The following is a 21,089-nucleotide window of genomic DNA, read 5'->3' as shown; positions in this document are numbered from 1 at the left end:
GCCACTGATTACATAAAAACCATTTATTTAAAAAAATTGTTATATGCTGAACACCGCAAACTCTTAATTTGTAATAGTATAAGTTACCTTACGCAATCATATTTTCTTATCTTACAAGTTATATTTTCTTATCTTTCTTATCGAACTAAATACATGATTGGAAATATTGCACATATAAACATTTTTAAATATAGCATATGGTATTCTAATTCTTACAACCTTTTCTGCTTTTTTTGCAACTTTTAAATATTATACATAATGATGTAAATCTGGAAATGTAGAACTTCTACTAAAATGACAAAGGCCAATAAAGGATCGAGCAATAATGTTGCTTGTTTTTGGCCTTTTTCATTTTAGTATTTGATGCATACGAGTGTGATTATATTTATTTATTTACATAAAATTTATATTTAAAATATTCTGCATAAGAAAAAGAAAAATATGTTTAATTGACATGACATTACAGTTCTCGGAATTTTTATACAATGTTATTTTTATTAATTTTAGAATTTATTATGCTTTATAAAATATACAATTTCGATATTGATGAAGTACGTCATTATTGAGTACCTTTCCGAATAATACTGTTTGCTGTAACGCGATACTCTTTGAATGCGGCGATTATACCAAATTATTCTCCGAATTTTTGTCATTCTTAATGCTTCATTATGATAAATCTAACTAATTAATTCGCCTCCACAAGCGTCACTAATCTCAACTAATCTGCCGGCCACTAATTAGTCGGGCGGTAACCACAAAACGCTCTTGAGATATTTGATGTAATATTACAATATCTATAATCTTGAATCAGTTTCAATAATAAGTAGGTAAGTTCTACTTACAATTTGAAGAATTCTACACAGACTGAAAAGGTGTCAACGGTAATACGCTGTTACAGTCACCAACTGGCAGATCTTGCGGCGAACTGAATTCCTCTTTTATTCATCTTTCTATCAAGAGATATCCCTACTTGTCGTTGTGACACGTGACTCACTTTCGATCTCTAAAAGAAACTCACTAGAGATATAAGCAAGCCGAAATCATCCATAAATTAAACACAATTTAAAAAAAAAAAATATATATATATATCAGCATCGGAAAAATGTTTCAGTTTTTCCAACGTATCTTAACCACCCTTTAAACGTTTTTCAAGATTCTCCTTGACGATTCCTATAGCGTTATCAAAACTATTCGTCATTAAAGAACTCGTATCTCGAATAGCGTATCTCGATGCTGACAAAGATAGACTATGTGATAACGTACCGTTAATGAGAGGCGAGATGGCGAAAATCTGGAATTATCACATCCATATTTTTGAGAAATATCATGTGCTCGATATTAAATGTATCTTGCGTTTGAAGGATGTTAAATTTGTCAAAAAGTCTCTAAAGTCGATGCCAAGCAAATACTATAAAGAAATTGTCACAGTGCAATGTCGAAAACACACAGTGGGTACCCGGATACTCATATATTGATAGGTGAAGAATTTTGCATTGACGGAAGGGTTAAGCAAAAACGAGAATATGTATAGATTAATATATATCTGAGAACCAACGGAAAATTCACATTAGGAAGAAAAGGAATGTATAAGGAGTGTATAAGTGTATAAAGAATGTATAAGGAGTGTATAAGTCAATTGTCAAGTAAATATAAAGATGGAACGAAGGAAGGAAAAGCCAGGGTAGAAAGATAAAAGAACGGTGTCGATAGAATAACAATGAAAAGAACCTTAATTGATTCGATCAATATCTTATTAGATAATGCGGTTATCCACTTGTTTTCATATTTTCCTCGATCAGAAATAAATATTAAAACTTGCTTCCTATTTCAAAGATAACGAAATTGATGGAAACAATTCTACCAAATATGAAACGCTAATATGTTCTCCTGGAAAATTAATATTTTAACCCTCCGTCTGTAAACATGGGTCTACAGCGTCCGAGCTAAAATAATATCTGCTCGTAACTGTAAAACTTGCAAGCCTGTCAAAAATTATTAAATAAACGATGTTTATCAAAATGACTATAAAATCATCAACTATACTATGTAGATAAATATTTGATGAATTTTTTCAGATTTTTAAAAATACTTTAGGAGAAAAATAGCGGCGAACACACAGACCTACACTCTAAGGGTGCAATAAAACGTATAGGACGAAGGATTAAAATTGCTTTTTCTAGTAAAATTTGAATTTTCTCTCATTATCACTCATTTCACATGCGCATAAAAGAAACCCCGCTGGATGTTGTGGGAATCGGCAATTTCTGTCACAATATTTGTGATGCATGCGATAATTGATTTTTTTTTATCCACCTGTATTCGAATTCTAAATTATTGTCTTTTTCAATTTTAACTCAAAAGTGTTATATTTTAAATCGAGATCCTCAATTTACAATACAATCTCTTACAGTACAGAATTTACATCACTTCTTCTTTTGTTTTTAAATATTAAAATATTTTTTATTTTTAAACATTAAAATTTTGAAATATTTATTATAAATTATTTTATCTATATTCTTGAACACAATTGTATACATATGTAAATAACATTTTAATTGTTTCTTTTAGAATTCAATATGTAATTGAATGAAAAATCATCGCATGCATCACAAATATTGTGGCAGAAAATGCCGATCCCCACAACACCCAACGAGGTTTCTTTTATGCGCATGTGGAATGAGTGACGATGAGAGAACATTCGGATTTTACTAGAAAAAACAAGCAGCTTGATTTATCGGATGTTTTATTCTGTCGTGAAAGGTAAATGTAATCAATTATGGATTAATAATTAGGTTTTTTAATTCCTAAGTGGAACGTAGGACCTTCTGGGAGGTTTTAATAATCGCCTTAAATTTAGATGTGCTGGTGGTAATTAGCCTACAGCAACCCTGGCATGATGGCAAACGGGGAATACACATAACAGTTGCCAGCTATATGTTGGACGGTTTTCCGATAGACGGAGCCCAGTTTCTCCCACAAGAGTCTCCGTATTAATGTCTCGCGGAGGGGTGCAGTTTAGAATATTAAAATTCCTGTGATCAGTTGGACTCGAACCCGGTTCTTCGTAATTACGTCTGGCGCTTTACCACTATTAGACCGCACTACCACCTTATTGACTATATATATATATATATATATATATATATATATATATATATACATTTATTATTTTACAGTTCTAATATTTTTAGGATCCCATTAAGCAATTAATCACAAAACTCAATAAACTAGTGAAATCTTGGCACGACATTATAGATGATCCCACTTATTATCGGTTAAAGTGCACAAACGGTAATCTTCCACGCTGCTACGGACTGCCAAAAGTTCATAAAGCTGGTTTCCCGTTACGTATTATCCCTTCGGCTGTTACTTACACGCAATTTTGGAAGAGTATTTACCAAAACCAAAATCGTATATTAAAGATAGCTGGTCCTTTGCAAAAATTATTAAAAATGAAACAATTAATACTGACCAAGTCCTTGTTTCCTTCGATGTTCACTATTCCTCACTTTTCACTAATATCCCGAAAGAATTAGTTTTTAAAAAAAATCGAGAAACAATGGCACTTTATTTCTCCACACACAAAATTTTCTCTGCCTTAATTTCTACACGCAGTTGATTTGATATTAAGCTCTACAAGTTTTTGCTTTAATGAGCAATTTTATGAACAGATTTTTGGCAGTCCCATGGGTTCTTCATTTTCCCCTAAAGCTGCTGACATTGTTATGGAAGATTTGGAGACCTATTGCCTTAGTGCGCTGGATTCAGAAATTCAGTTTTTTTGTAGATACGTAGACGATATCTTTGCTATAATACCTAGGTCAAAATTAAACGACATACTCAAGGTGTTAATAGCTACCACCCACTTCACCTTTGAATTGGAAAGTAACAATTCTCTTCCGTTTCTGGACACTATACTATGGACATCAGAGATGGAAGTCGGTTGATTACAAATTGGTATATGAAACCCACGTTTTCTGGCCGTTACATAAACTACTTCTCTAGCCACCCGTTAAATATAAGGTCAATACTATCACGAGTCTTCTTGATCGAGCTATTTTATTGTCAGATGAGCGTTTCCATGAATTGAACATTAATATTGTTAAAAAAATATTATTGAACAATTCATTTCCAATCGACCTCATTAATAAACACACCAAAATTAGAATAAAACACCTTCGGCATAAGCGTGATACTAATAGCACACCTGAAAATCTATTCAATCCACGGAGATGTGTCGTACTACCGTACGTTAAAGATCTTGGCAAAGATATGCGTCTCACACATAATAATATAAGCCTTAATACTGTCTACGCACGGTCCTAAAAAAATTAGATGTTATTATTAAAAGGGGAAAGGATTGTCTGGATAAGAAGCATTCTACCGAATTAGTTTACCGAATAAATTGTAATATAATTTTAAAATAGATGATATATTTGTTAAGGAATTTATTAACGGGATACTGATGCCATGCAAGACCTGCAAAAGAGAACTTTGAAAGTTTCAGGAGATCAAGTAATTTCAGGTGATTTAAAATTATGTTCGCCTGATATTTCATCGACCATTGCATATTATGTAGCTTTTTGAGTGTAAATGTGCAAAGCTTATAAACTTTATTATAATTCACATTTTAAAGGATTCGACGTTCTTACACTAGCTCTCTTCAAATTATATATATGTTTAAAAAAATATTCTAATAGATTATAAATAATAATAATGTGACACAAGTTAGTAAGTTGTGTTTATTATTTTCAACTGGAATGAACTCATTGTACGTAACAATCCGTTAAATTCGTATCAGACTATAATGCATATATTGAAGATTGAAGATTAAAGACTGGAATTTGACTAATCAGGACAAAAGTTAAAATTCCTTTATTGATCAAATTTCAATCTTCAATCTCAATCTTTAATGCGTGGTCTGATACGGGCTTCATACAAGACGTTTTGTTGACGTTTTATAGATGTTTTATAGACGTTTTGGGTGCGTTCGGGGAGACGCTATTAGCGCTACATAGCGCTACTGGCTGTTCGCGGAGCTCTATGATAGCGCTACCAAACACTGTCGTGACGTCATTACTGGTAATGTTATGTCATAACTGCTCGCTACCAATGCTCTTCCTTCCGAGGTAGTGCATTAATAACGTTAGCGTTTACAGGCTCTATGAACAGCGCAATAGTGAATGGTAGTGAATTGTTGTGATTGTTTATTTGAAGAAAGAGTTTTGCGTGTGCACACGTATTGTGAATATCGTATTAATTACAAAGTTACAAATATGGATTATATATAGAAACAGATATATATATAATATATATAATATATTTATATAATAATTTTCTCTTTCAGGTGGCGGAATTGACGGATGATAATTTATCGGTATGAACAAAATAGCAAACAATAAATACTCAGCACTTGTTTTCAAAATACGATATCACTTTATTAGCATCATTACTAATGTCTCTTCTTTCACAAAAAAAAATAAAATTTATCTTCAAATGTTATTCTTGACCATCATACGTAACAAAAATAAAATGTAATTCACTGTATAACCATCAGATACCTTTCTCTCTTACTTATTAAACATTTTTTCACATATTAAGTTGTATAAATAATATGAATAATTATAACTTATACTTAATGTAAAACTTATTTTACTGACTTTAAATACATATCTTTTATTAATTTGAAATTATCGTGAATAAATAATATTTTATTAGATTTTGATGGTTTTAACAAAGAACGTTTTGCTGTGATAAGCAAACCTGCAGAAAAAAACGCGCGTTCAGATGCTGAACTTGTAATCGGTATGGCATAAATGATGCAGCATACCAATTTGTACAAATTCGGCAGTGACAACTTTAATTTATATGTAAATACTTTTTAACTTCGACAAGAATAGGATCTTCAGAAGGAATAATGCTTGTATGTTTCGCAGCCAACTCGTAATCGTAATTTTTTAACTCCAAGAAGCTCACACAACTTATTAGGATAATCTGCTTCTTTATTAGATGCCTATTATGAAAAAGTAAAACTATGAGAATCTATAACTTATATATATCATAAAAATAATAACCTTATATTTGGTGATTAATATAGAAGCTGTTGCAAATATAAACTATATAAGACTTATATACATATACTAGGCTTAATTACAATATTAAGCCTAGATTTTGTAAATCTAGATACTGTAAATTACCTAGATTAAGGTATTGCTTAGATATATAGTTTATAAAAACTATAATAAAAGTTATATATATAGCTTAATGGACAAAATTCATATACACTAATTTTTTAATTGTATTAAAGGTATAAATTAATTCTATATAGCATATAATCAAATGGAACCGAATATGGATATATTATTAAAAAATATATTTAATTATATTTCTTATATTATATAAAAGCAATGTCACTCAATTGGACAATAAGTTTTACTAGAATAAAAATATTTGTTAAAATATGATATAATGTAAAACGTCGCTTAATATTAATAAATAAAATACAAAAATATTCTAACCTGCTCATTTTTTATATTCAGGAAAACCATTTTGTGGATCATAATATTAAAAATTCCTCAGAAGATTGCTGCTTGTTTGCAAGATATTCAGCAATACCTCTAACACTTTGAAGAGTCGGATCCAGAAGTGCTCCGCAAACATGAGTTTCATGAATTGAAAATCGCTTTTTTATATTTTGTAAAATAGTTTCTTTAAGTTGTTTTACTACGAATGAATCGTATTCATTTACACACATACTACTCTCAAAAATATTAGAGAAGTAATTGATACAGCAGCATCTATTAACTCAGCTTTTCAAATTTGGCGGCGCAGTGGTCTACGAAACGCTACGCTAGTACACTACTGCTGTTCATGGAGCTCGGATTCACTAGCGCTATCATTAGGCTCCATGAACGGAGTTAATAGCGTTAGCGTTGGTAGAGCGGTAGCGAGCTCCCCGAACGCATCCCAAATAGACGTCTGCTATACATTTATTCGACTTTACGTTTCTCTCTGAGCGCTGAAAAACCATTCACACAATAACCCCATATAATACCACCGCATATACCACCGCAAACACCGCACGTAACTGTGATCACTGGTGCGGCGAAATAAAATGCAGCAGCAACAGCAGCAATAGTGCCAGTAGTTATACTGGTTATACATACAATACCGGTTGTGAAAAACGCTATTGGCAGCAGTGTTTGCGCTGATTTATTTTTGCTCTCATTGTGCGCCTTAAATTGCGAAAAAGTATTATCCATGTCCTATATTGTAAAAGAAAAATTATTTATGATGAAAGGGATATTCTATATAAGAAAGAAAGAAAAAAATCAAGTTGCAAATACTTAGAAAAAAAACTGGCAGTTAATTAAATGTGCATAGTTACCTTAATCAATTTTTCTATATATATTTGACTAAATTCTTCTCCACCCATTTTTCGTTTATTCTGGAATTGACGAAGAGCTGTGTCCATACAGCGTTGATGTTCGGATTCTAAGTCAGCTAAAAACGGTTTCGCTCCACCGCACACATTGTCCATCATCTGAAGGTATAAATCGTTAGCCTCTGCTACAGCGGTTAAATTGTTAGCTTCTGCTGTGGCCTGTATATGCAAAACACGGATTACTGCGGTTTAGATGATTGCTTGTTCCAGTTGAATGAAACCAAAGTACCAAAGATCGACTTGGAAATAAAAACCGCGAATTATAAAAACCGCTAAAATTATAAATACCACAAACACGCTTTTTGGTTCGGGAAGTTCATCTCCTTTGTATAGATTTATGTAACTCTTCAAATATTCCAACAGATCTTTCGTTTTCACGACTTGGCCGTTGATCTTCTTGGTCACCAGATTTTCCGGCGCCAGTATCATCGGTATGAGCACTTTCAACTGTTTTTTGAACTCTGCTTGTATCTCGGATAATCTACCGTCGAATCTCGAATTCGTCGCGATCTCGAGACCGGGATGCGGCATGAGGAAACACGATATGTCCGAAAAACAGGACATGATGTGCTTTCGCAAGCTCTGTAATTCCGGATGCTGCCTGTCGGAAATCTCCAGTCTCTTGTCGAGCAATTTCTTCCCGCCGTTTGCACCGTAATCGGCCTCGTACGGATAAACCCAGTCTCTGACTAAAAATTGCAATCTTTGGAAGGGCGTGCTCCCGGAGCTTTCCAGCGCCAGTCTACCGTACTCGGTGAACAACTGCAGGTGCTGAAGATCATCCTCCTGAATATTTTGCGACAGATTGTATATTTGCACGGAGGACAGCATCGTACTCAACGCGAACACGGTCGCGCATTCCCGCACTGTCGACTGACTATCGAAAGCGCCTTGAGTGTCCATAAGAATTACAGCGACCTCTTCACCGTTCGCCAAAGTAGCAGGATAAACCTTCGACCACATCAATATTCCCGTGGTATTCCTCTCGGAACCTCCCCTCCATGAAAAACCCTTAAGTGGCTCGTCCTCGGCACCCAACCAGGAATCAGTATCGTTTTGTAACGTGTACTGTGAATTAATGTAATAAATTATTGGTAGGGTAGACCGGGGACAAAAGTAACAGGGTACAGTTGTAACATCGTGAATATTTCTTAAACTATAAAAGGTACGTGTGTATGACCCATAGAGATATAAGAATTCTTATATCTCTATGGTATGACCGCGAGGCGAGATCCGCTAGATAGAGCGGCATTTGTTCCTTAGTTCATTGCCGCCCCTCGCGGAACGTGCACGTGTGCAGGAGAAGAAGTTACTTTTTTCCTTCCTGAAGTAAGTTTTCTTACGTGCATAAAATCTGAAATATTTTTCTTTCTTTATGCCGAAGGTATAAGGTTTTATTTTTATATGTTTTAGTGATTATTTATGTTGATGATTTGCATAATACGATTGACTTTCATCCAGATATTTATGTAAAAAATTTACTTTGAATCATAAAATATCATTAGGGGACAATTGTAACATCAATGCCTGGAAACAGTTGTAGCGTTACAATTGTCCCCGTTGCTCGGGGACAACTTCAACTTAACCTAACCCTTTAAATATATATGATTATAAATAATCTTTCAGTTGAGAAAACAGTATTATTTGTTTTTGTTTGCTATAATGTAAAAATACTGATATTGTCATGTAACAAATTATTTTATCATTAAAGTTGCATTTTTTATAGAAAATTTGTAAGATTGATTACATAAACCTACTAAATAACCATTATTTTGTTTATAGATGATGTGGTACAATCGTTCCCCTCTGCTGTTACAATTGCCCTTACGGAAAGAAACTACAGCGGATTACAGAAAATTATATTACAGGAACTACATAAAAGTATTACACGAGATTACAGACTGAAGTATTGTAATATACTGTAATATTTTCGTACTATACGCTCGGATTACAGGAAAATATTACAGGAAAATAGCCTGTATTCTGTCATTTAGTGGCTCCTGCTTGATTTTAGAGGATTTTCCTTTGAAATACGGTCTCAAGAAGATATTTTAAAATCTAGAGGAATATCCTCTAACCATGAGACACTAGACTTAAGATTGCAGTCCTCTTAATACTAGAGGACACTGATTTCCGATATTCCCCCGGCATAAAAAAAAATTATTTTTTTCGAAATTTTATTACTATTTTATAACTAAATTTGTTTCTTAAGATGCAGTCTATGATTATAAATATTTTCTTGTATTTGAAAAACACACTTACCTTGGTGGGATTTGAACTCGGGACCTCTGGATCGTGAGCCAACTGCCTTACGTGGTAGACTACTTCTTAATTTGATGTAAGTGTTATATATAGTCTACATATGTCATAACCAGCGCAAATATATAATTTTTCAAAAATCATCTTAAGAAACAAATTTCCCCACTTATCAGTAGAATATTTTTTTTTTGTGAATATCTTGCCGATATTACAGGATAATAATAGCCTGTAATATCACTGTGGAATTATAGGAAAATAATCTGTAGTGTATAATTATAATATATATAAGAAAAATATATGTTTATATGATGTCAAAATGGCGAATACCCTGTATACACACTGATACTTTATATTTTTTTATATTTATTTACTTATAAAATATAAAAATAAAAAATAATAAAATGTGGTTAAAAAGTGATACATTAAATCTAATAAATTTCAAACAATATTTATAGAAATAATTTATATACAGCTGCATTAAAGTAAAAATATACTATATATGGAGGGGTAAAAACCATAGTGGTGTAACTCAAATTTTTAAAAATCTTTTCTCGTGTGCATAGATGCAATCTGTACAATATATAAATTGCATCTATGCACACGAGAAAATATTTTTAAAACTTTGACTTACACCACTGTTGTTTTTACCCCTCCATATATAATGAGACTCGCTATTTCAAATTTCATGGATTACTGGTAGCATTACGTTTAATACACGCGTGTAGTAGTGTATTACACATTTTGTAGATTACATGTGTAGTCTACTACACAAGTCACTTACCATACGTGCAGTATATTACACATATAATGGATTACACGTGTAGTCTACTACACAAATCACTTACCACACGTGTAGTATATTACACATATAGTGGATTACACGTGTAGTGGATTTCACACTTCATGATTAGACATGTATTCCATATTACAGGAATTTCACGCACTAAAGGAATTACAGCGTGTAATAACTACAGATTATTGTGTTCCTTTCTGTGATAACTACAGGGGGTCCTGTAGTAACTACACAAGTGTAATATTTACTGGCTGTAGTTTCTTTCCATAAGGGTGTCTTGGGGGTGGGGACGGTTGTAACAGTATTCCTCATATTCTTTAAACAATAATAACTTTTTTCCTAGTTACATTACTGAATTCAGCACAAGAAAATTTTGTAGTCAAATAAATTCTACATCTAAAGGTACAGGTCTTTTTTACATAGATATTATATTTTAACTGTTATAAAATCTTAAACTCAAAATGTTACTTTTGTCCCCGGTCTACCCTAGTCATTCAATAATTGAATTGTGTCGATCAATGATGATCGCGAGTATGAAATAATACGAACTTGATAAATATCTGATTATTTATGTTTTTTTTTTTTTTTTTAAATTTAGATATTGATAATTAAAATAACAAATCTGTGAATAACACTTACTTTGTTGGTCATATAACGAAGAAAAAAGTCAAGAAGGAAACTTTTGCCTTTTCTGAAGGCACCCGCAACAGATACCAAAACTACATTTCTATCTTTCACGTCGTCATGTAGGAGAATTTCTGACAATGCAGCTTCATCTAATTCGAAGGTATGATCTGGATGGGCAAGTACCACTTGCACAGATCGCCCACCATCCACCAGGTCCATGTCTTGCATTTGTGCACCCATCGGCGAAAGCCTTTCTATCCGATCAAGCTTTCCTAAGTGATCTGCAAAAGAAAATTGGATTAAAATATCTTTATTGCAAATAATGGATAATAATTAATAATAATAATGCAGATAAAAAAGATTGAATCATTGGAAGAATGAATCAAGAGAAAAAATCTATTTCATTATTTTATCTTCAATATTAATGGAATATCTGGAAAATAAATTTTACTTGTTTTAAATTACAAAATTAAATCAGTGTCATCGATACTCCGTTTCTCAAAAACCCGGTATGTGGATATGGACTGATATGGATAGGAAATTATACACAGTCGGCTATCAGTCTACAAATTGTTAATTGTAGACGTTCGTTTGTTTGAAAAGCACATAAACGGTCGGCCCGTATACGAATCTGAGGGTGTAAGATGTCCCGCGAAAAAAAGTTAAATATGAACTTTATATGGACCATAATAAAATCTCCATTTTTTTATTTGATTTAAATTAATGCTGAATAACTGCATTAATATAGCTCATATTTGTTCTATATATAAAACTTAATTAACAATATAAGAAGAAATACCGATATACATTTCGATTAAAAATCTCGAACATATGTATACATGTCGTATATTCTTAATCGACGTGTATACTCGTACATATGTTTCGTACAGTATACAAAGTATATGTATATACGTACTTCTTGTAGTATTATTTCATCATCAAAATATTTGTATTTAATTTGGGTTAATAAAAATTTAATTAGCTAAATATATTCAATTTAAATTGTAATCTTATTGAAACCATATATGAAATTAATAAATTCTGATTCTTATTCATTTCATTAAATTTAAATAAGACCTTTATATGTTCTTATAATAAGGCTTTTAAGGTGCCCCAGTGAGAAATTAATGGTTTATTAGACGTTTATAACACATGAATTTATACATACATCGGTACATATACAGGGTGTCCAATTTTAAACATTATATCCTATCTTCTCTTTTTTTCTGTGAACATCCGATTAGCCTACTTCCCCCCCCCCCTCCTGCCCTTGCCCCCTATCTCTCCTCCCATTTATCTTCCTCCTTATTCCAGAAAATCACCTTTCCCTCAACCCAAATTCTTCTATTGTCTGTCATAACTCCCCTGCCTCTTTCCCTTTCCACCCTCGTCTTCTCCAGAATTCTCCACTATTATATCGATTAATAGTGGTTAATATAGTGATTATTAGTATAAAGATTATTAATGATTAAAATGATGTGATTACGTAAAGTGATCACTTTACGTAATTACATCATATTTTCGTGCAACGAATATATTTGTAAACATATCGATACATGGCGGCATAATTTCACGAAATGTGATCGTTGCAATAGGCCTATTCGTTTTCCACTGAACTTCTTTTGCACGGTTCATCTTTTCTCTTTTTCTCTCCAATGTGAATAGAAAAAGAGAAAAGATGAACCGTACACAAGAAGTGCAGCTAAAACAAACAGGCCTTGTCTCTAGTCGAGTTATACCGCGCGACATGAAAATAGACGCTAAATCTGAGATACGATAGCTGCATTCGGTGAGCACGCTATTAGCGCTGTTGCATCATTCTATCTTTATCGCACATATTAGGTGTAAAACAAGGATAGAATAAGCAAATAACGCTAATAGCGCGCTCCCCGAATGCAGCCGATGATAGATCTCTCACCTCTTAGGCTTCACTCCCCGCGTTTAAAAGAGATTCCTATAGCTTATGCTCCGTCCAGGTATTCTTACGTCCTTGGGCGATGACAAAACGCTCTTACGTGATGTAATATTACAATATCTACAATCTTGAATCAATTTAAATAATAAGAATGGATATAAAGTTCTATTTACACACAATTTAAAGAATTTTACACAGACGGGGAAGGTGTCAACGGTAATACGCTGTTACAGTCACCAACCGGCAGATCTTGCGGCGAACTAAACTCCTCCATTATTTTATTTTTATCAGAAGCACGTCGTAACTCGCTCGCTGTTCGAACTCGACTCCGCTTCTTCTTATTTCTCGTCTTCGGCGTCGACATATCCGACACCTTCTCGTTGCTGGATGATTCATGTTACAACTCCTCGTGCTTCTCGTCCTCGCTCGCTAACGCACGTAGTATGCATTTTCCGAAAACGCAAAGCTACGCATATTTCATATCGTAGATACTACATATATATATGTATATATCAGCATCGAAAATATGTTCCAGTTTTTTCCAACGTATCTTAACCACCCTTTAAACGTTTTTCAAGATTCTCCCTGACGGTTCCTAGAATTATCTAAAACTATTCGTCATTAAAGAACTCGTATCTCGAATAGCGATGTTGACAAAGATAGACTATATGATAGCGTACCGATAATGAGGGCCAAAATGGCGAAAATCTGGAAGTATCACATCCATATTTTTGAGAAATATCATGTGCTCGATATTTCATATTAAATGTAACTTGCGTTTGAAGGATGTTAAATTTGTCAAAAAATCTCTAAAAATCGATGCCCAGCAATGCTATAAAGAAATTGCCGCAGTGCAATGTCGAAAACACGCAGTGAGTACCAGGATACTCATACATAGATAGGTGAAGAATTATGCATTGACAGAAAGGTTAAGCAAGAACGAGAATAAATTAGATTAATATATCTCAGAACCAACGGAAAATTGATCATATTAGGAAGAAAAGGAATGTATAAGTCAATTATCAAGTAAATATAAAGAAGGAACGAAGGAAGAAAAAGCAGGATAGAAAGGTAAAAGAATGGTGTCGGTAGAATAACAATGAAAAAAATCTTAATTTGATCAATATCTTTTTAGATAATGGTTATCCACTCGTTTTCATATTTTCGTCGATCAAAAATAAATATTAAAACATAGGCTTCCTATATCAACGATAACGAAATTGATGGAAACAATTCTACCAAATATGGAACACTAATATGTTCTCCTGGTAAATTAATATTTTAACCCTCCGTCTGTAAACGTGGGTCTACATCGTCCGAGCTAAAATAATGTATCTACTCGTAATTGTAAAACTTGCAAGCCTGCCAGAAATCATTAAATAAACGATGTTTATCAAATGACTATAAAATCATAAACTATACTATGTAGATAAATATTTCATGATTTTTTCAGACTTTTTAAAATACATTAAGGTAGGGAAAAATAGCGTCGAACGTGACACTCTAAGAGTGCAAAAAAAACGTATACAGACGGAGGATTAAAATTGCTTTTTCTAGTAAATTCCGGATGTTTTCTCATCATCACTCATTCCACGTGCGCATTAAAAAAAACCCCGCTGGTGTTGCGGGAATCGGCATTTTCTGTCACAATATTTGTGATCCTTGCGATAATCGATTTTTTATCCACCAGCATTCGAATTTAAAATTATTGTTTTTTTCAATTTTAACTCAAAAGTGTTATATTTTAAATCGAGATCCTCAATTTTTTTACAATACAATCTCTTACAGTACAGAATTTAATCATGTACATGATGTAATCTTCCGTTTTTACGTTATTTTAGATTAAAAATATCGACAGTTTATAATAAATTGAACGAATGGAAAGGTAAGTTTTGTGAATACAAAAAAATCAATGAAAAGAAATAGTAAAAGGAGCAATTTATTAAGATACAAGATTACATAATGAAAAAAAATAATTCAAGTTTTAATTAGATATAGTCTTATAATATTTTTGTCACGTGACAATTTGAGTAACAAGCCTTCAACTGATGAAATAAACATTTGTATCTGCAGTGCGTATTTCTTGAATCTATTATACATGCCTACCGTACATAGACACACGATTTGGAGAAAAAAAAATCAATATTTTATTCAAATCGAATGTCAACGAATAACGGATTCTGTCGAAAAATCAGCCATCACTTTATAGAATTACCCCAATTAATTCGGATAGATGGTCGGTGGACGCTTTTCGATCCAACTCTTGATGGCTGGTAATTCCTCAACCTTCTTTTGGAGTTGTTTCAGATTCTCATACTTCTCGACGATGTCCTCTTTCATAATATGGTTCAAGTTCTCCAAAAGAGCGACGAAAGTGAGATCAGCCCACGTCAGAGTACCGCCGACAAAGTAACCGCCATTCTTCTTCACCTGAGCGTCCAAACGCTCTAAATAATACGGCACCGTCTCTTTGGCAGCTTTAAGTTTCTCTTCTTTAGCCTGTTCGTTACTCTCATAGCGAAAACGAGCGATATCTAATGCAAGCAAAAGAATGATAAGATAAATAAGATAATGACATTCGGTCATTTCAGTAGATCAAATTTATAACGCGAAAGTAGAAAATCCTACCCTGTATATATATCATTATTTCGGAATAAATCCGTTCGCATTATCAAAATGTGAACCTATATTAATGTTGTGATTCAAATCTGTTTTAAAAGTAAATCTCCGCTCGTAGTAAATAAATAAGTAATCGAAAAAATGTAGTGTAAGCAGAATATTATCTACTTACTAGCACGTAAATCGTATATGTTGTCGACAGTCGCATCAATTTCCAGAGACTCCCAATCGTTTTTGCCGGCAAGACCACTTTGCTTCGCCAAGTAACGGCCAATAGCTACGGACTGATTGATCTTCTTTCCGTCTACTTCAAGCACGGGTAGTTTGCCGAATGGCATAGCTGAAAATAGTATATTAATTGTGCACCAAGAGGCGAAAGTAGCGTTTTTCAGACGAGTGTGAAGTTTGCCTTCAGCTCGGGCGGCAAATCACACGAGTCTGAAAAAGCTTTCGCCCCGAGGTGCACACAATATTTTTCACAATACCTTTACGGAAAGTTCGACTTCCATGCCTAGAGAGAGGCAAGAGTGGTCAATTTCAAGCCAGGGCTTACTTTCCTCCCTAGGGCGGAAAGTTGTTACTTTCCGCCTTAGGGCGGAAAGTGGTTGCTTTCCGCCCGCTATGCCGCCCTGGCGTGAAATTGGACGCTTTCGCCCCTCTCTACAGGCATGGAAAGTCGAACTTTCCGTGGAGGTGCTGTGAAAATGATATTAAGGAATACAAGATGCTGTTAAAATTGAATAAGATTTATAGAAAAATCATTTAGATTATTATTAATTCAAATCTACAAAAATTAGAATTTATATACCTATAGCAATAATACATTATCATACATTAAAGAATTTTGACGATTAATAATTACACAATTAAAGATAAGTGCAATTACATTTTTAAGTCTGAATTTGATAATACAAATCTTAATTTTCATTTCTATGACAAATTTTTTTCTGCTATATAATTTATAAAAAAGCTCTGCAACCTTTATAGCTTTATGTTTTGAAGGAAAGATCTTTTGTCCCTCAAATTTTATGATATTTCGATAATTGATTGGCTAACTTGAACAACACGAAATTGATTTCCTTACATCAACAAGGAAATCTATTTATAATTAAACCATGCAATGAAACGACAGTACGTTTTTCGTTAAGTGAGAATACAACGCATTACATTTATACAACCATATCAATTTTCCTGTACAGAACATTGCAATACGTATATACGTAGTAAGAAATGGAAGGTTCTATTCGAGAGAGATAACATTTATTTCCAGTTCTGTCGTTTACAAGAAAGCTAAATGAAAAAATGAATGTCTTATTATGTATAAAATGTAGCATAAAAATAATCCCTACATCAAAATAATTTGTCTAGTAGAAATAAAGCAGCATGTGACAACGATTCAGTCGGCGCTCCAAAAGATAATGTAAAAACTATATTTTTGCCACGTCAACTGTACGTTAATCAGATTTCAGGAATGATCGAGCTCTATTAGTTCGCGGCAGGTGATCGCTAGCAGCGACATGTGTTATTAATGTTAATCAGTTGTACATACTCGGCTTAATTTTTGGCCAATCGTTCAAGTCGATACGTTCATCCACAAATTCGATGCCAGCATAGCTGAATAAGAATCGAATTGGCTCGCCCAATGCTGTGATGGGAAAATAAATCAGCTTGTAGGAAGGCATGTTGCTGAAAGAAAAGCACTTGTTAATTATTTTTGTCTTTATCGTCATTATTATGCTAGGATCATGAGGAAATCTCAACGGTAGATAATATGCTCCAATATTTTTCGATCTCTTTAAACTAGTATTAGTTACTGAGATGAGCTTTCAGCTTTAAATTTATATTTCATCGATATTTAATTCTAGATTTTCTTAAATATACGTGAATCAAAAATTAAACCAGACTTTAAAACCAATTTTGATCGGTATTATTTTTGATCATTTAATTTAAAATTGAAGTTGGATTTGGATTAAAATTGTCATCAATTTTAAACAGTTTGATAAAAGTCTGAGTATAGTTATAAAAAGCCACTGATTACATAAAAACCATTTATTTAAAAAAATTGTTATATGCTAAACACCGCAAACTCTTAATCTGTAATAGTATAAGTTACCTTACGCAATCATATTTTCTTATCTTACAAGTTATATTTTTTTATCTTTCTTATCGAACTAAATACATGATTGGAAATATTGCACATATAAACATTTTTAAATATAGCATATGGTATTCTAATTCTTACAACCTTTTTTGCTTTTTCTGCTTTTAAATATTATACATAATTATGTAAATCTGGAAATGTAGAACTTCTACTAAAATGACAAAGGCCAATAAAGAAGCAATAATGTTGCTTGTCTATTGGCCTTTTTCATTTTAGTATTTGATGCATACGAGTGTGATTATATTTATTTATTTACATAAAATTTATATTTAAAATATTCTGCATAAGAAAAAGAAAAATATGTTTAATTGACATGACATTACGGTTCTCGGAATTTTTATACAATGTTATTTTTATTAATTATAGAATTTATTATGCCTTATAAAATATACAATTCGATATTGATGAAGTACATTATTGAGTACCTTTCTGAAACATACTTTTTGCTGTAACGCGATACTCTTTGAATGCGGCGATTATACCAAATTATTCTCCGAATTTTTGTCATTCTTAATGCTTCATTATGATAAATCTAACTAACTAATTCGCCTCCACAAGCGTCACTAATCTGCCACTAATTAGTCGGGCGGTAACCACAAAACGCTCTTGAAATATTTGATGTAATATTACAATATCTATAATCTTGAATCAGTTTGAATAATATAAGTGGGTAAGTTCTACTTACAATTTGAAGAATTCTACACAGACGGGAAAGGTGTCAACGGTAATACGCTGTTACAGTCACCAACCGACAGATCTTGCGGCAAACTGAATTCCTCTTTTATTCATCTTCCTATCAAGAGATATCCCTACTTGTCGTTGTGACGTGACTCACTTTCGACCTCTAGAAGAAACTCACTAGAGATATAAGTAAGCCGAAATCATCCCTAAATTAAACACAATTTAAAAAAAAAATATATATATATACCGGGTGGGGAAAAAGTCCGGGACCGGTGAAATATCTCGAAAACAAGACATTTTAGAAAAAAACGTTTTATACAAAAGTTGTTTGGCTCGAAGGGGCACATAAGATGGTGCCATTGGTTTTACCTTAGATGGTCGTTTAAAGCTCACGTGAACGACACCTTTAATTTCTTAAATGGATATTCTTGTAGCTAATCTCAAGAGCTTTTCAAAACACTATAATAAAGTATTTTTTCATTAAGAACTTTTGGAATTATAAGGCTTGAAAATTCAAATATTTTGACATAAAATACAATAGTTATTTGTGTAACAAGTGCTGTAAGATGAAAATTCCTGGGTGCGGAGTTTACGCACGAGCCGAAAAGGCGAGTGCGGTAACCGCACCCGGGAATTTTCATCTTTACGCACGGCTTGCACACCCTATTTTATGTTGCAAGTGCGTGGAAAATGGTCTATCACGCACGCATAGCGTGCGTAACCCGATAAAAACAGTCACGTCACATCCACGTCGAATCCACGTAATTTACGTGGACTACGTGGATGCAGATTTATCCACAAACTATCCACATAGATGCAACGTTCTTTTTTCATCACTACATCGAAGTCTTTTATCCTCGAAATATCAATGTAGATTCTCTGTGGATATATCTATTAAGAGATATGTACAGGGAATTTTTATCGACATTTCGAGGATAAAAGACTTCGATTAGTGATGAAAAAAGAACGTTGCATCCATGTGAATAGTTTGTGGATAAATCTACATCCACGTAATTTCTATTAAAGATTATAATTAATCAATGAAAGTATTATTATACTGCGTTTATATGGCAATGTCATATAGCTTTTAATGGATAATCAATAGTGAATTATAATTTGATGCTGCAATTATACTTTGTATACTGCAGGTGGAATGAACTTGTATTGAATAAGATTTTGTATGCAATTGCCATGTCGATTGACACATTTTAGCCCTAGTCGGTGCATCAGCAATTTATGTTTCTGCATTATTTCTAAAGTTTCATTAACGAAAGGTTTCCTTATTTTTGTCTAGTGAGTGAGGTCCTTGTAAGGATTTGATAAGAATGTTTTAACTTTATAAATATACTTTTTTCATAAATATATTTACGAACACAAAATTTCATAATGAGCCGGCACTGGTTTCTGACATTCACCCGACATTAAGAAATATTATATCATATATCCAATTCAAAATTTTATTACTCTTTTTAAACTAAATTTGTTTCTTAAGATGATTTTTGAAAAATTATATATTTGCGCTGGTTATATGACATATGTAGACTATATATAACGTTTACATCAAATTAAGAAGTAGTCTACCACGTAAGGCAGTTGGCTCACGATGCAGAGGTCCCGAGTTCAAATCCCACCAAGGTAAGTGTGTTTTTCAAATACGAAAAAATATTTATAATCATAGACTGCATCTTAAGAAACAAATTTAGTTAAAAAATAATAAAATTTTGAAATAAATAATTTTTTTATGTCGGGTGAATAATTATTCAGTGAAACACGTGGATTTCACCGATTTCACGTCAAATCGATGATCTCATCCACGTGGACTACGGTACCGTTCTTGAGCGGATTGTCCACTCGAATGTCCACGTGGATTCCACGATGCTGATCCACGTAGCAATAACGTGGATTTCACGTACTGTTTTTATCGGGAATGGGCCACTTTCCATGCACGTGTTGCATAAAATATCTTGTAAAACATTAAGTTTTCGGTAATGTTACCTTAACACTTTTATGCACAGAATAATGAAACGAATCAATTGGTATAAAAAAAAGCATATTTTCTTTAAGAAAAAATATGTAATTTGCAACACGCATCTGCATACTTTTTCTTAAAAGCAACTATGCCTTTTTTTATACCAATTGATTCGTCTCATTATTCTGTGCATAAGTGTTAAGGTAACATTACCGAAAACTTAATGTTTTACAAGATATTTGGTATTTTATGTCAAAATACTAGAACTTTCAAGCCTTATGATTCCAAAAGTTCTTAATAAAAAAATACTTTATTATAGTGTTTTGAAAAGCTCTTGAGATTAGCTACAAGAATATGCATTGAAAAATAGAGATTTTCATTTAAGAAATTAAAGGTGTTGTTCACGTGAGCTTTAAACGACCATCCAAGGTGAAACCAATAACACCATCTTATGTGCCCCTTCGAGCCAAACAACTTTTGTATAAAACGTTTTTTCCTAAAATGTCTTGTTTTTGAGATATTTCACCGGTCCCGGATTTTTCCCCACCCGGTATATCAGCATCGGAAAAATGTTTTTCAAGATTCTCCTTGACGGTTCCTAGCGTTTTCTAAAACTATTCA

General features: G+C 33.0%; 3 protein-coding genes across 5 annotated transcripts in view; all 3 read right to left on the bottom strand.

The window, feature by feature from the left end:
* The window catches only part of LOC139821075 (glutathione S-transferase-like), an 8,338-nt gene extending 7,328 nt beyond the window's left edge, over positions 1 to 1,010 (bottom strand). The window contains exon 1 of one of the 2 annotated variants that reach the window (XM_071791819.1): positions 843 to 1,010. The gene's annotated coding sequence lies outside the window, so the exon portion shown is untranslated. The remainder of the gene's footprint in view (positions 1 to 842) is intronic. The other variant, XM_071791820.1, reaches the window with a different exon arrangement.
* A 5,353-nt stretch (positions 1,011 to 6,363) lies between these two features.
* On the bottom strand, positions 6,364 to 13,339 carry LOC139820803 (atlastin-like). 2 transcript variants are annotated; one of them, XM_071791334.1, is made up of 6 exons: positions 13,239 to 13,339; positions 13,042 to 13,165; positions 11,136 to 11,404; positions 7,733 to 8,512; positions 7,388 to 7,603; positions 6,365 to 7,265 (listed from the first exon to the last, which is right to left on the bottom strand). In XM_071791334.1, exons 3-6 carry the CDS (start codon positions 11,361 to 11,363, stop codon positions 6,990 to 6,992), a joined length of 1,500 nt encoding a protein of 499 aa, XP_071647435.1. In that variant the 5' UTR covers positions 11,364 to 11,404; positions 13,042 to 13,165; positions 13,239 to 13,339; the 3' UTR covers positions 6,365 to 6,989. The 2 variants fall into 2 exon arrangements, with proteins under 2 accessions (XP_071647436.1, XP_071647435.1); XM_071791335.1 differs by lacking the exons at positions 13,042 to 13,165; positions 13,239 to 13,339 and having other exon boundaries at positions 6,364 to 7,265; positions 11,136 to 11,627.
* Positions 13,340 to 14,953: 1,614 nt separating this feature from the next.
* Positions 14,954 to 18,746, bottom strand: LOC139821080 (glutathione S-transferase-like). Its single transcript, XM_071791826.1, has 4 exons — positions 18,504 to 18,746; positions 17,207 to 17,343; positions 15,830 to 15,997; positions 14,954 to 15,572 (listed from the first exon to the last, which is right to left on the bottom strand). Exons 2-4 carry the CDS (start codon positions 17,337 to 17,339, stop codon positions 15,259 to 15,261), a joined length of 615 nt encoding a protein of 204 aa, XP_071647927.1. The 5' UTR covers positions 17,340 to 17,343; positions 18,504 to 18,746; the 3' UTR covers positions 14,954 to 15,258.
* Positions 18,747 to 21,089: the final 2,343 nt, after the last annotated feature.

The sequence above is a fragment of the Temnothorax longispinosus genome, chromosome 10 (assembly GCF_030848805.1).
Source record: "Temnothorax longispinosus isolate EJ_2023e chromosome 10, Tlon_JGU_v1, whole genome shotgun sequence".
Classification (NCBI taxonomy): domain Eukaryota; kingdom Metazoa; phylum Arthropoda; class Insecta; order Hymenoptera; family Formicidae; genus Temnothorax; species Temnothorax longispinosus.
This window is presented reverse-complemented; position numbering and strand designations above follow the sequence as displayed.

What these genes read in the sequence shown, in the direction of transcription:
- LOC139821080 (XM_071791826.1), bottom strand. Translation starts at nt 17,339, where the DNA reads ATGCCTTCCTACAAGCTGATTTATTTTCCCATCACAGCATTGGGCGAG. An exon ending in TTGGCCAAAAATTAAGCCGA is followed by an intron (nt 15,998 to 17,206) that starts GTATGTACAACT and finishes TACTATTTTCAG; the next exon opens with CTATGCCATTCGGCAAACTA. An exon ending in CATATACGATTTACGTGCTA is followed by an intron (nt 15,573 to 15,829) that starts GTAAGTAGATAA and finishes TGCTTGCATTAG; the next exon opens with ATATCGCTCGTTTTCGCTAT.
- LOC139820803 (XM_071791334.1), bottom strand. Translation starts at nt 11,363, where the DNA reads ATGGGTGCACAAATGCAAGACATGGACCTGGTGGATGGTGGGCGATCT. An exon ending in TTCGTTATATGACCAACAAA is followed by an intron (nt 8,513 to 11,135) that starts GTAAGTGTTATT and finishes ATTAATTCACAG; the next exon opens with TACACGTTACAAAACGATAC. An exon ending in AACCAAAAAGCGTGTTTGTG is followed by an intron (nt 7,604 to 7,732) that starts GTATTTATAATT and finishes TTGCATATACAG; the next exon opens with GCCACAGCAGAAGCTAACAA.